General features: G+C 40.1%; 1 protein-coding gene across 1 annotated transcript; it reads right to left on the bottom strand.

Annotated features, from left to right (window-relative positions):
• Window positions 1-380: 380 nt before the first annotated feature.
• Window positions 381-11,479, bottom strand: bicc2 (bicaudal C homolog 2). The gene is made up of 19 exons (XM_068326286.1): window positions 11,230-11,479; window positions 10,125-10,171; window positions 9,675-9,744; window positions 9,095-9,174; window positions 8,778-8,939; window positions 8,636-8,689; window positions 8,205-8,420; window positions 7,852-8,094; window positions 7,579-7,710; window positions 7,050-7,239; window positions 6,583-6,713; window positions 6,274-6,479; window positions 5,849-5,954; window positions 5,454-5,493; window positions 2,530-2,693; window positions 1,644-1,842; window positions 1,382-1,548; window positions 1,056-1,155; window positions 381-961 (listed from the first exon to the last, which is right to left on the bottom strand). The coding sequence occupies exons 1-19, from the start codon at window positions 11,477-11,479 to the stop codon at window positions 831-833; spliced, it is 2,688 nt and encodes an 895-aa protein (XP_068182387.1). The 3' UTR covers window positions 381-830.
• Between the last annotated feature and the right edge of the window lie 3,985 nt (window positions 11,480-15,464).

Below are 15,464 nucleotides of genomic sequence, written 5' to 3' on the forward strand. Positions count from 1 at the left end.
ATTGAAGTATCTGATGATTGTAAGGTGCCACCTCCACCTTTCCCAACAGGATCTCTGTTGCTTTTGTCACTGCACTACTTCTTGAAACAAATCCATAGTTCTGTATGTAACAGAAATGTGACATGAATTTCCAAATATAGAGTGGGACACCAGTGTCCTCTGGTGGTAGGGTACTGGCCCTGCGCAGGAGACCAGTTCTCAATGAAACTGGCTGTAATTAATAAAAAGAAATTACAGCCTTGGGGTGTTCATGACTGTTTTATGTATGACATTTAGAGACTGTTGTTAATTTTTTTAGTCTCTCCCATCATGTCCTGACATCGCTTTCATAGCAGTATCCCCCCAACCAGTCACCCAAAACAATGAGGTACACTGCAGCAATCTTTTTATTCATCATTACTATGAGAGTACAGTAGCATTTAGTTTTCTAAATCTCAATTACAGTTGCAAACAATTGCATATGCGTAGCGGTTAATGTCTACTTGGTGAAAACATATCTGTGATAATGTGAAAAAGGAAGGCACTTCATGATTAGAGATGCAGTAAAGAGTCTGACTGATTCCATGTTGACTTGTATTTATTTTATTTTTCATCATTGGCATATTGGAGGGGAAGCCCCTCTTGTCTTGGCTGTCATTTAAAAAATACGGGTATGGCTATGGTTTAAAGGCACTGGATTTAAAGGTTTAAATAATTCTTGTTGCTCTTCAGAGCAATTTCATAATAAAAAGATTAGAACTCTGTATGGGCTGTAGAATCACTGTGCACTTCTGGAGTCTGACAGTCTCCACTTAGGTCAGCTCTAGCATACAGCTGGTTGACATTTCATCTCACCAACGATTACTCTGTGCAGCAGCATCTAGATCCATGATTCGTGGAAGTCGACCACTGGCACCACCCTCCAGGTACCCAGGTTTCACTCCCGATGTATCTGAAAGTCTCCTCTTGCATTTGTTCAGGTCTGGAGAAAACAAAAATCAACAATCACTTCAGCACCTTTCGTCACCAAACACAGAAGAAGATCATACTTCAAGTCAGGGACATCAGATTCTCACCTGAGATTGCCAATAACATCTTGCGTCTGGCCCCAAAAGTGGAAACGCCCACTTCCTTCAGATCTTCATCAGACAGGGTGAGGAATGTCTGATAATCAATCTGCAGGAGAGAGAGCAGTTTAATCAAAATGCTCCATCACAAAGTAGCACATGATACTTTAGGCTGGGGGTTAAGAGTGTGTGTGTGCTAGTTTGTTAGAGTTTCGATGCTCTGCATCTAGTTCTTCCACAAAAGCAGGCAAAGTGATAACAAAAAATTTTCACACTTGTAAATGTTTTTTTTCCACCCAGAAAATGATTGATTGCTCATCTCTGCATTTTCTCACCTCTTGTTCTTCAAACACATCGATGTATTTAATCAGACCAAGTTGGCTGAGCAGCTCTGGCAGGTCATCTGTCATTTGAGGAGAGGGGCTCCGCTGACTACAGGTTGATGCCCTCCTCAGTGAGCAAACCCCTTCTAAGTAGCTGCTGCTGCTGGGGAAGCTCTCCGCTGGAATGTTTCAGATCAACAATCAGGACTAAATTTTAAAAGTGTTCCAGACTCTTTAGCAAAACAAAACAAAACACACATTTGGTAAGACTTACAAAGTTTGTCCTCTCTGCTTCTGTGCATCGTGGGTGCAAACGCAGCAAGGGAGGATGTGGATGAGGAGAATGTTGATGGAGGTGAGCATGGGGAAGAGGAAAAGGAGGAAGAAGATACAGGCAGGGATGAGCCACGCCTGTCTCTCCAGTTATCAGAGTCGCTCCCATTGCAAGCTTTTCCGGTCGCTGCAGCCCTTGACTTGAAGGAGACATTGTGATGGTATAAAAATTAACCAGCGTTTCTCCCATTTGCAAAAATTTCACAGCAGGATCTTGTACTTCTGCTACTCCTTTCTTTCTTCCTCTCCCTTTCCACATTGAAGATGATGAGACAAATGAATACAAGTGACAAATTATCTAAGGTGCAGGTTTCAGCAGATATAATGTGCACAGATCCAAAAGATTGGACAAGAAATGTGATTAATCATGTTACTCAACTAGCTCATTTTCCTCTCTTGGCTGACCTGTGACGATAACCCTCTGTCACTAGAAATTATCAGTGCAGTGGGAAAAGAATATGCTGTCCATATTCTTTGCCGTATTTTTCCATGGATCTCAGAAGAAAACTGACCTTATCTGGGGACTGTCTTTCTCCTGTTAAGCACAGTGTGTCAACGTGTGTCATGTTTTAAGAGCTACTGAATTGAGATGAGAGTTTAGGCAAACAGATTTGCTGATATGTGACTATGTTGATTAAGACAGTATTATCAGATATCTGTACAGACTGGTGATGCTTGCCACCCAGAGATTAATATTTCAAATCAACACTAGTTAATGAGAAATGATGATGGGGATAAAATACAGGTTGTCAGACCAAACAGCAACTAAAAAGACACGTAAAGTTTAGTTAAAGCACACATTAAATTAACATGACTTTTATTGGTACCTGATGCTGGCTATTGATCATGCTCAAGTAGGGTTTGTAGCAGCGCCGGCTAACGTGGCGCATCTCTTTGACTGCTTCTGCTGGCATAGACTTGGAGAAGCCAAGGCCACTCCAAGTGTCTGTGGGTGTCCGGACCTCTGTGACCACAGGCTTCCTCTGCATAGCTACAGAAAGAAAATACTTTGCATTAGCTGTTTTATATTATATTATATTATTCATTCATTCATTCCTTCATTTTCAATACCCGCTTCTTCTACTGTCACGAGTGGGGTTGCTGGAGTCTATCCTTTGGCCGTGAGGCATGCTACACTGCAGGCACAACCCAGTGTACCATGGAGCTATATTATATTATATTATGTTATGTTATGTTATGTTATGTTATGTTATGTTATGTTATGTTATGTTATGTTATGTTATATTATATTATATTATATTATATTATATTATATTATATTATATTATATTATATTATATTATATTACTAGCGGGAACCAGTGGAAATTCCACCATAAAACCATAATATCAGACTTCATTTGTTTTCTTTTTTTTCTTCGCTGTCACAAGAAAACAAACCACTGTGTTCATTGATGCCGTGTGTGCGGGACGAACGAGCACCAAGACGAAGGCCGCTTCGGCATTACGGTCTGTCCATCTGGGTAGACGATTGTTTTATGACTTTGGTCCTGATGAATAAAATATCGGGGTTCCGACAACAGGAGGTCTGTCACAATCAAAGAATATAAACCGCTATGTTTGACGAAGCCCAAACGGCTCCGTAAGTGAGAGACATGGACAAATGTTGAAGGCCGGAGTTAACTCAGCGTGACAGCGTGACGTTTTCAAGTGAGCTTATTCAAATAAATAGGTGGGGATTATATTATATTATGCAACTTTGCAAACATCATACTCTTAGCAAAAATGTACCAAATTAAACTTCAGTCTCTAGGCATGTCAAGACAATGGCATTCAGATGACATTTCATCATAGCACCAGGGATTGAGCAAATGTTAGGTAGACTGCAAAGGGAAGTTTGAAATCATTTTTAAAAATCTGTTTGTGTCATAAGAAAATAACACAGATGGGAGAAATGCCTGTTCATTAAAGTAATAAATTTATTTGGAGCCAAAAGAGATGAAAGGTTCCAAATGATTTGTGGTGCTGTTGTGTTAGGGAGTGATAATTCTGTTTCTCTTTGTCAGATTAACGTTGTTGACCATATTGCCTGTCATCAGTTGGTCCATTTTTAATCTAACGCTATTGATTACAGAACATTGAAGTGATATACTGTATAACAGTTTATGTATCTGCAGTTGCTCCATCCTGAAAATGTATTAGTTATTGTCCATGTCTCCTCCGAAATTCTAAAGTGATTAAGTTTAGGTGACAAACAAGGCTTCTTCTTCCCAGGGTCCGATAAATTCAATAAATGCAAATTGCTGAAATGGATACAGATGCACTCTCCAGTGATGAATAAATTAACCTGGTCCACTTTTTGCCCTGAAATGGGTTGTAAAGATGTAAAGTGTAGCACCGCATCACAGATAATCCAGTATCACTATAAGAATATAATTGGTTGATTGACATTTGTGTATGTGCGTGTTTTTGTGATTAAATGGCCCATTCATATGTTGACATATGGGTGTTTTAATGACAGTGAGGCAGATGGCCCATTCAAACTGCTAATTCATATTCCCATAAAGTAATACTGGGGGAATTCAGTATCAGTTGGCTGCAGATCTCCCGGTATCTCTCATTCTGCATGATGAATGAGAGAGCACTTCCCGTGTGTGTGTGTGTGTGTGTGTGTGTGTGTGTGTGTGTGTGTGTGTGTGTGTGTGTGTGTGTGTGTGTGTGTGTGTGTGTGTGTGTGTGTGTGTGTGTGTGTGTGTGTGTGTGTGTGTGCATATGAGAAAGAGAGAGAGAGAGAGAGAGAGAGAGAGTGTACACCCGGGTGTCTAGACGTGTGAATGTTTTGTCTCTGCTATGTTTCTGGACCATGTGAATGAAGTGGGAGTGCCCGTGCCACTCAGTTATACCTTTGGCTCAGGGCTGCTCATAAACAGGTCCTTTCATCAGTTGTCTTGGCAGAGAGCACCACTGAAATGGGAGTCGACCATCAAGGCCCCCTCTCCACTCAGGATATCAGCATGTTCCCTCCATAATGTGCTTGAATACACTAAAAAATCTGCTTCGTTTTGTATGATTACTGCATGAGACATCCAATACTTTAAAGACATTATCAGAAAACTGTCTGCAGTTTTACAGAAAATGAACTAATTTTCTGCTATGGTGTTGTGTGAGGAGCTGACTTTATGTATAAGAGGCCATTAAGGACATAACATATTCTTACTCCTACACACACTATCCAACTCACACACTATCAAACTCTTTCATAGAGTTTGATAGTGTGTGTGTGTGTGTGTGTGTGTGTGTGTGTGTGCGTGCGTGCGTGCGTGCGTGCGTGCGTGCGTGCGTGCGTGCGTGTTTGCATGCTGGCATGGGTGGGTGCCTGCACGCGTGTTTGTTAGTGTGTGTAAAAGTAAGAATGAATTATGTCCTAAATGGCCTCTAATATTTATGGACTTCTCCATTGTATACCCTCTTCAGCGCCATCTCCAAAGTTATTATTGTTCAAGTGTCTCATGGGGTCTATTTAAGATTAAATTATCCTTCAAATTGTGTCTTAAATATATTTTCTACTCCGTAAAGCGGCTAAATATGAATAGAATAGGAAATATTTGTTTGGCAGTATTTTATTACATCCCGCTTCAAAGCGGCGATGTAGTGGTCAAAGCTAGCGCATAACTTTGACCTAACATGAAGCTTTGACCCTGACCTACCCTTAAAGTAGGTCAGGGTAAGTCGCTGGATGCTGCAGTCTCTGACTGCCTTGTTGTTACTGTAGAAGTGTTTGCAGCACTAACCTCTGTTGGCCAGCAGTTTCTTCCTCTCATAGTCATAATCCTGCAAAAAATAAACATTAAATGGAGTGGTAAATAATGTAAGAAAAAAATTGAACACTTTGTGCTGCTGTGACTTTAAATCTAAACACAGAAAAACTTTGCAGGGGGTCAACGATGTGAAAGTAATTTAAGTTAGTAACAGCAAAACAAAATATTACTGTTGTTTTCAATCTGTTTTCAGTTTGATGCAAAAACCTTATAAAATTACACTTCATCTTTTCCCTCTCTCAGACTCTCCTCCTATCTCATTGTATTTCATCTGAAAGTTAGCGACGGCAGAATCAGGTTGCTCATCAGTACAGTGTGCCATTTTGTTGGTACAAATAAAGAAACCTTCAAATTGCCGTTTTCCTCACCTCATCCTTGAATGACTCAGAACGAACATCTTGAGCGAGTATCATGTCTCTCCTTAGGCTATTCCTCCACTCACTCATCCCTTCTTCAGTCCCTGCATTCAACAGTCTTGCGAATTAAAGACACACACACACACGCACACACACACAGATGGAAGGATAAGGTTTGTCTCAGATTGATGTACAACATCATCTAAGGTCTTATCTACTCTTTCTTTCTATTACAGCAAAGTATTAGGAGGGCTTGAAAGACAGATTCATGACATAATATTTAATAATATTAAGAGAGTGCACCTTATTTAATACATTAGTTAGAAGATTAATTACAACAGAGCCCTGGAGAGGAAAAATATATATTTTTCTCAAGTATTTGTAAGGCCATGAAAGCCAAAACACGACTGTCAGATTGGTTGTAACTGAACGCTCACCTGTGTGTTAGGGCTTGTCCCGTTGAATGACGTCTCCCTGGGTTGAAAACCTTGGTCATTTCAGGACCCTGGAAGCTCCCCCTACGACACATTAATCCTGCCCTGTTGATGTTGCTAACCGCATCACACACCTCAGATGATAGGTTCATTACACCATTAGGGCTCTCATCCTCTGATTGACAAGACACATCCTCAGTTTCTAGAATCTGAAAAAGAGGAGCGCATTCATTTGTTTTTGTTGTCGAATAAGTTTATCAATCAAAAGAATGACTTTTTTTTTTTTGCACTGATGGAAATTTGGTCACTAACCTTTTCCAGTGGTCGACTGTCTGTTGCTTTCAGTACCGTCCTCGCTTCATCAGGAGGAGGGTTAAGACCTGGTGGAGCGGAGGGGCGGGGCTTAATTGGACTTGTCTCTGAGGTGGGAGCAGGAACAGTGCCTGATCAGCAAGCAGTGAGAAACGTTGTGAAGTTGATGAGTTTGAGTAATTTGTTGGTGAGTTACAACTAAAATAGTGCAATTTAAAACACAGACTGAACTTAAAATACAGGTCTCACTGAATAAATATGCTAGCGTTTCAGGGACGATCATAAGAAGATTAAAGTGGAGACATACATTTGATAAGTCATTGACCATTGACCATGGTCGTTTTTGACACAATGTCTTTTTTGGTCATTGGTGGAAGTTTTAATATTTAACCATGTGAGTTTTATAGTTGTCCATGCTTTCTGGAGTTGAACTATGCCAACATTTTCTATTATGAATGCACACTCACCCTGTTCAGATAGATGAAGCTGCTGCAGCAACATGTTCAGCCAGTAGTTGGTCAGCCCACTGGTGGTGAACATGGGGTCAGGGGTCATCTCTGTTGCCTTGGTAGTCTCACAAGAATCCAGTCCTAGGAGCAGACGACGAGCTTCATAAAGACAGGAGATGTTCTTCTCCAGACCTTTCACCACCACTGACTGAATTAGGAATCAACACAGAGATACGGTGGAGTAGTGCTTCATCCAAAATAAAAGTAAACACTGAAGAAGGATTTCTGTTTTGATCCAGCAGAATTTAAATTAGTAATGACAAAATCCATTTGGTAATACCAAACTGGAATTACTAAGTTAAAAATGTGGAATTAATGTCAATGAAAAAGCATCACAGCAACACTGTGTATGTCGCATTTGTTGTTGGATGCTAGATATGACATTAATAATTTACCTGGAAGACTATAGCCAGCGATACCAAAGTTATGTTTAAAATAGGTTCAGTATCAGGCAAGTAAACAGCAGAGAGCCAAAACCAATTTTTACCTTGGTTGTCTGTTTTACTTTGGGCTTGACACTAATGAAGACTTCCAGGCTTTGCATCATTTGGGCCAGTTTAAGAGGATCTGCCTCCCCATTTTCACGCATGTCAAACATCAAACACACAGGCAAACAGTCCTAGATGTGCACACAGTAATACACATATCAAACAAACTGTAAAATAAAGATAGATGCACATTTTTATAAAATGTGATTTCTACCTCAGGATGTTCATTTTTATTTTTGTACCTAAACTATTAACAACACACTGCACTGTACCAACAACTGCTGTCGAGCCAGACACACTCCATCAGGGTTGCCCTGAATTAGCAGTGATGGAGGGCTCTGAGGAGCGCTGAGGTCAGGTAGGATGATCTGGGTCTGGGTCTGGTGCATGACACTGAGGAAATGAGCTCCATTCTGTCCCAACAGGAAGAGATGCTGCTGGGAGGTGACATCCAGCTGGCTGCTCACTGTGACCTCTGACCCCAGCAGCAGGTCCATTAGGAGGGATGCTGCCTTCTGTTAAATTATGTCATATGACATATGATTATTTGATGTGCATTAATTAGACATTATATTTGTAAAGATCATAACAGATTGAATTTCTTATCTAAATAATTTACACTAACCTTGACAGCAGCTGAGTTGCCCTGCAAGCCCCAGACGGTGCAACAGCTTTCATAGAAGGCCGGTTGCACCTGAGGGTGGGGTGGTATGGCCCTGAAGGTCACACTAACCCCCAGAGTCTGCACTACCTGCTGGATGAGTGGAGATCCTGCATCTGGAAGTGTCTGTGGCACCAGGCTGACTGGGAGGTCAAAGGTCAGGGATAAGGGCTGCAGGTCCTAGGAATGGGAGAATATGTTGGAAAACAAAGAAAATTGTGTGATATAGAAGGGGGACATTAGCCAAAAAAAGACAGCATGTTTTATATAAATACTCCTGTCATTTCTTGTTTTGAATCCTTTCTTTAAAACACTTTATTGATTGATGTGTCTTGACAGGAGTGTAGAGACAAATAGAAATCTGTCTCAGCTCAGAATATAAAACGACCACTTACTCTTATTCTTCTCCTGGCGTCTTCAACTCCTTCAATGGGCCCAGCAATAGAGACCTGGATAAAGGTATAAAAAACACTTCTGAATAAAATCGTTTTCGATTTCTTAACTAATATTTGAAAAATTTGCGGTTGCTTGAGTCACCTGGTTGCTTTTCTCTCCTGTGGCATTGTGGCGGTTCGAGTCAGGGAAGTGGATATGACAGGATGTCACCTCCATCACCTTTTTGATGTTTCCGCCACCTTTTCCAATCACATGGGAGTGTTCTGTGTAGGCTACATCCATCTTTAGAGTCACCTTGTTCACCTCGATTTTATAGTAACAGTGGCATCATTGATAGGGCTCACTTTCCAGTTTTTTGTATTTTTCATGAAATGTCATTGCAAGGTCTGTCACTTAAAGTATGCTATTGGCACATTCTTGATTGAAAATCATTAAAATTATGACAATCAAGGCCTCACCCTAGTTTCCAATAATTCCAGTATCTTCTTTTTGGCCTCCAGAACATTAGCTCTCTTCCCTTCCACCTTCACATGAGGATCTAGATTGAGATACTGCATTATTTCATTTTCTTTTCAATTCATTTAATTTAAGGCGAGACAATCCGTAATAGTCTCATATTTAGTCTTATCTGGAATGAATCCTACCTATCCCAGCTGACTACAGGCAGAGGTTGGGTTCACTTTGCATAAGTCACCAGTTCATTGCAGGGCCACACAGACAGACAGACGCCCATTCACACCCTCAGTCATACCTACGGTCAGTTTGGAATAACCAGTTCCCCCAAGCTGCATGTTGTTAATGTTTGGAAGAAGCAGGAGAATCCGCAGACAACCCACACAGACATGGGAGAACATACAAACTCTGCAAAGAGAGGCCCCAGGCGAAAGTGAACAAACGGAGCAGCAACTTTACCCTCACCGTGCTGCCCCAGGATATTATTTCAGATACCTTTCATTAGTTACACTTCATGGGTAATGGTGAATCAATTTGCCAGAGCAGAGTTAAAATAATAATATTTGTGTGACTTGAATTTGTCACCTTTCTTTGATTTTGCTCCAATTTTCAGCTTGGATGGCCATTTCACCTCAGTGTCAGTTTCCCTCATCACCTGTGAAAACACGGACAATGAGAGCGAGAGATACAAAGACATGACTGTCATTGTATGCAACAAAGACACTCATACAATCAGAACACACACAGCCTGACACTCAGAGAATCCCTTTGACCAACAATTACCGGCCTGTTTTGCATTTCAAAGATTGCATTGTCACCTCCATAAAATCATTAATCAGTTGATACAGACAGGGGCTTTCCCACCATAAAATGATAGTTGGTAGGGGTGCTGTCACTAATCTGTAAATTACATTTTATCAGGAGACATTGTACAATTACATTTATCCCTGGCTTAGAACAGCATTTCTCTTTTCTTTCCTCTGTTTTGGGATTTTTTGGTTCATGAGATGTTTCCACATATGACGCTCTACTTACCCTTTCAAAAAATTCCTCTCCTGTTTCACCATCTCCATTCTTTGGAGCTGAAAGACACAAAGATTACGATAATGACAAATATAAATTCAAAATTGCTGGTGAAATTCATCACATTTTGGGGTTTCTAGCAGGCAAGTATTTTCATTTGTTTGTAACACAAGCACCCAATATCAAGCATGTGTGTAGAGTCAACATTAAATGTTGACTAGGCTGACATTTGCCAATTGGAACAAAAGTTTGCCAGGAACACAACAATTTTACAAGGCCATTGCTCCTCGGTGACATTTACAAGGTACCAGAGGGACCCAGGAACGCCCTCACCCCCACCCCACATCACCATGGGATATGCTGGCCAGAGTTCAGGAATGGGAAGAGAACAGTATGGGCTAAAAAGAGAAGGTGGTGGTTGAGAAGGGGGCAAACACAAATTATCCTTGACATCTAATGACAATGACGCAAAAACCTCCCACTTGAACAGAATTTAAACAACAACTACAAAATCAAGACAGAATGTCGAAAAAACTGAGTGCTCTTCCACCTGTTTGAGAGAAGTCTGAACTGCAACCTGACAGTGTATGACTTAAATACATGAACTGCAATATTTACGGTTTTACTGAGGTAGTTTAAAATTGTTAATGCATTCAATCTTCCTATCCAGAGTCTGTGTGGGCACAAATCCACAAATATAAGAATCTATCTGTGGCAGTACTGTGCTGTCAAAAAGAGCTATCCAAAATAGAGGAGAGGTATTTATAATGAACATCCCTAGCAGCACTAACGAACAAAGGTAGCCACCTTGTCATCCTGCATGGGATGGGTAACAACCAAGATACTCCTGATTGCATAAGCCTTTGCAGGTCATTAATCATGATGATAAAGCAACAGGAGTTCAATGAACGTGTGGTGTACTGATGGTGACAAAGGTGCAGCTGGAGGCTGTGACAGATGGACAGGGCCAGATAGATAACAGAGGCTGCGGGGCAGAACACACGGGAAGGCCGTGACAGCCGAGTTTCAGAAAAGAGCAGCTATTAGAGAGAAATATGAGAATGAAGTTGGAGCTACTTGAAGGCCACACAGCTCCAGTTCATCTCAGGTCACTCACCATACAACATGTTCTCCAGCTTCTTCCTGTCGATCCTGAACCTCTCCTCCACCCACTCTGGGTCCAAACTCTCCCCTCCTGGGTTCTCCTGCCCAACTTCCTCCTCTCCTTCATCTTTTTCATCGAGCTGACCATTGCTGGACTCAGGCTTTGCTGTTGAGCTGGGTTCTACGTTAGTTTCCAAGTCAGACTCCTTGGGTGCTATGGTGGCCAGGACCGGAGAGCTCTCCTCAGTGGCGGTGGTGGCCATAGCAGGACTGAGCCCTTGTCAGTGTTTGTGTATGTGTGTGTGTTTGTGTGTGTGTGTGTGTTGTGTGTGTGTGTGCGTGTAAGGATGTGTGCATGTGTGTGACCAAGGAGATCAGCGGGGAGAGAAAAGGGGGAGAGAGGGGCAAGAAACACCCCCTGTGCCTTTTCTTTAAATCCCCCGCCCCCTTCACTTACTCTAATACCCAGATCAAGCTGTCTCTGGTTGAGCTGTTTGAGGCTGGATGGATTTGCTGTACTTTCCTGCATTGCACAGATGTATAAAGACAGTCACTTCTTTCCTGAAGCAAAGGCCATGTTTTCTCCATCTGAGGGGCTCCAGGAAAACAAACTAAATCTATAACTTCGCCTGAGGCACACTCTGCTTCGAACAAATCCTCTCTAATCCCCGGGTCAACTTCCACAGATTTTGCAGATATTGTCAAGGCCTAAACTAAGGCAAGACTCATCTCACACACATACACACATCCTGAAAACTGTCCTCACACCAGCAAACACAGCTATCAAAATAAACAGGCCATCCTATTGGATTCCACCTCAAACCCCATCTAGTTCTGTCCTCCCCCCCTCCACCAAATGAGAAGTGTGAGGGCCAGAGATTCCAGAGGGTGAGAGTGGAGGGGTGAATCACAGCAATCCACAGTCTTTATGTTAAGGGGGGAGGCTTGCAACAAGTACTCAGAAATTAATATATATTTTAATTTACAACAGAATAATGACACAAAACGCTCGTACAAGTTCAAGTAATTGAATCAAAATCCTGCCAGATGAAAAAAACCTGATCAGATAAATATGCATTAAGCAACACGAGTAATAGTAATTAATGTGTAAGCTGTCCCGTGTTACTGTCGTTACCCGTGTTGCTGTCCATGTTTATGCACCAACTGTACGTATTTATTCCAGAATGTGCAATATTTTCAGAGTTGTTTGCTGAGTGTGTGTGTGTGTGTGTGTGTGTGTGTGTGTGTGTGTGTGTGTGTGTGTGTGTGTGTGTGTGTGTGTGTGTGTGTGTGTGTGTGTGTGTGTGTGTGTGTGAGTGTGAATTTATTCACTTCTGAAAAATGACGTCTGTGTTTTCATTCATTCCCTGTAAACATTGTTTTCATTATGTAATTCCCCCTGCCATTAACAACAACATCTACTGCTCAGACTGGAACTGTTGGGCCATTTCTGTCCACTTGTCACTAATATCCTTCTCACCGAATAAATGTGTGGATTAGCTGTTGCCGAACAGTACTATACATTTAGAACATTACTCTTTCTAAGCTGCTGATACAACCTCAATCCCAAAAAATTAAAATATTTCAGAGTAGTGAACCTGTCTTGATTTGCTGCCGTAAGCCATAATTCAGGTCTTAAATTATCCTATTAGCAGCTGCTCTAACATATGGTCGGTCTTTTGTCCCTCTTTCAGTTTGTGATAGCAGCTAGTTTCATCATCTGATCTTTTCACCACTCTGACACACCATCATTTGTCTGTCATCTAGCATCTTTTCTTTTTAAACATAACAATCTCATTACCTTTTGTAGATTTCCAGAGTTTTCGTGCACGCCGTCTACCACCCTGGCTCACAAATTCACCAACTTCAGCTGTCACCCCTAGCCTCATGGCTCTCAGCAGAGTCATCAGTCACCACCACCAGTGACTCCAAATTTTTTTTGCTGCCGCTTGAGGTAGACACCATTCGATCACAATCTCCCTGAAGCAACAAAGGCTTTCTGACTGACTAATCACCACATATCACCTTATGTAATGAAAAATGATCTCTACTTCACTCCCTTGTCTCCCCTGGTTGAAATCAATGAAGCTGATCAGTTATGAGTTATGAGATGTATCGCTTTTATATTGTTTTCAATTGAACTGGATGTTAAAGAAAGTATCAGGAAAATATTGTACTCTTTTGTTTACATTTTACACAACATTAAAACTTTTTTAAATGTTTTTTTCTATCTATTTAAAAATAGGAATATCTGTAATCTAAAAGCATGAATAGCAATTCAGCAATGATAACTCTACGAGTCTCTTGCATGTACAGAATTAAGCTTTCATGGCAAGTGAAACCAAGATTTTGCAACTTAGCCTGATTCACATAAATCTTATTTGTAAATGTCAAATAAATGCAATCACACATCGGAATCAGAGTGCTTTATTAAAATTGCTTTAAAATTGCTGTGACAATTGTACTTGTCCAGAAAGCGCACTAGAAAATGTTAGAATATGAAAAAGTTTTAGGATAAAGAGCTAAACAACAAAAAAACTGCATAAAATAACTTTATTACTTTCAACATACGACTTAAATAATACTTAACTCAAATAATATGTTTACATTAACTACCAAGTTCAAAAATCCTAAACTCTTGTAGCAGAGTTGCAAAAAAGCTATATAAATTTGAAAGCAAATATTAAGTCTCATCCCTATTTCTGAATTTGCAAACTTGAGAACTCGACTGCAAACATGAATAAAAAATGCAGTTAGTCAGCTCATGTGGGAGCTTTCCAGCAGTGTTTTCCATATTGCACAGACAAATTTAGCCCTAGGTGAATCAGTATTTGGCTGAAATCTTAATAACATTACAAATTACTGAAAGCTTTACGTATTTGCCCAGAAAACATAGTAAGTGACAAATGAAAAAAACATGGATTCATGTATGGTTCAGTTTCTACTACAATGTATTTGAAATGTATGGCCCAAAACTAATCTGTGGTCATGAATTTCACCTGTCTTATGTTGCTAAAGTCATTTCTCCTCATCTGATCTTTTGCCAACCTGTTGACGGATTTGGACGATTAAATTATGAATGTGGACTTTTCGCATTTGGGTTCTAACTACACCCTTGACAGTGAATGTTACATTTCACAATCCATTTGTATCTTTGTGTTAAATATGAAAGTTAAACTGGTCAGAATTAGGCTCAGAGGGCCTATCATTAATCTAAAACAGAACTATTGCATTTGACAAGCTGTACATTAGTACAGCTTGTTTTTCATGATTAAAAAAATCCTTCATCTGTTTTTATATACCATATATTATATATATACATTGTTACGGCCGGCTCATAGACCACAGCAAATATACAATTTACATATGTATATATACATATAATCTTTTTTTTAAACAAATTTTTACTTATTGTGATTCACCGATAAATACTACAAGAATTAATATTTAGTACATATTCCTAAACAAAACATACTTGTGCATTCAGTATAAAAACAGGATTTTCAAAATATGGTTCTAGATTCATGCAGTGTGCAAAACTAATACATATTCCAACCATCCATCCATTTCCTTGTACACGAGATGAATGCAGTCTCTGCAGCACATAAATCAGAGGAAAGATTTTGCATTTACTCACCCCTGCTGGAGATGTAAAATGTTCTTTTGACTGTCTTCTTGATTTTATATGATTACAGATGGTCCTCAAGAAGCGAACATCCGACTTGAGAACATTTATAGACAAAAACAACTACGTTCATGTCCTGTTATTGTTTCTGGTAAGTCTTCAGTAATGTTACTTTTGTATCTAGAATAGTAATGGCATTTAAATGACCTCAGATGGAATTTATAGATTGATATTTAATAAATAACAACTTACGTACGATTTGGAGACATAAATATTATTCCATATGAGTTATATAATGATATGGGCTAATAAAACTCATGATTAAAGACTTTTTGAAATGTAAAATATAGTAAGAAACACACTGATTTAGCTACCAAAATGATTGATGGTACTCTGCATGCCGGCTCACCACAAAGTGCCATTGATGCTCTTTTTGGGGCACTTGCACACAATGCAGACAGTGTTGATTTTAAAACTAACACCACTCCTACAAAAGGAGAGAGATAGACGCCAATACGTTTGGCTTTATTAAGCTCACTTTATGGATTTGTCAGCCATTTATCAGCCTTCTTGCACAATTCATATGGCATGCTTCATTCAAAAAGACAAATCAGTTAGATTAC

Source organism: Antennarius striatus, chromosome 10 (assembly GCF_040054535.1).
Source record: "Antennarius striatus isolate MH-2024 chromosome 10, ASM4005453v1, whole genome shotgun sequence".
Lineage (NCBI taxonomy): Eukaryota > Metazoa > Chordata > Actinopteri > Lophiiformes > Antennariidae > Antennarius > Antennarius striatus.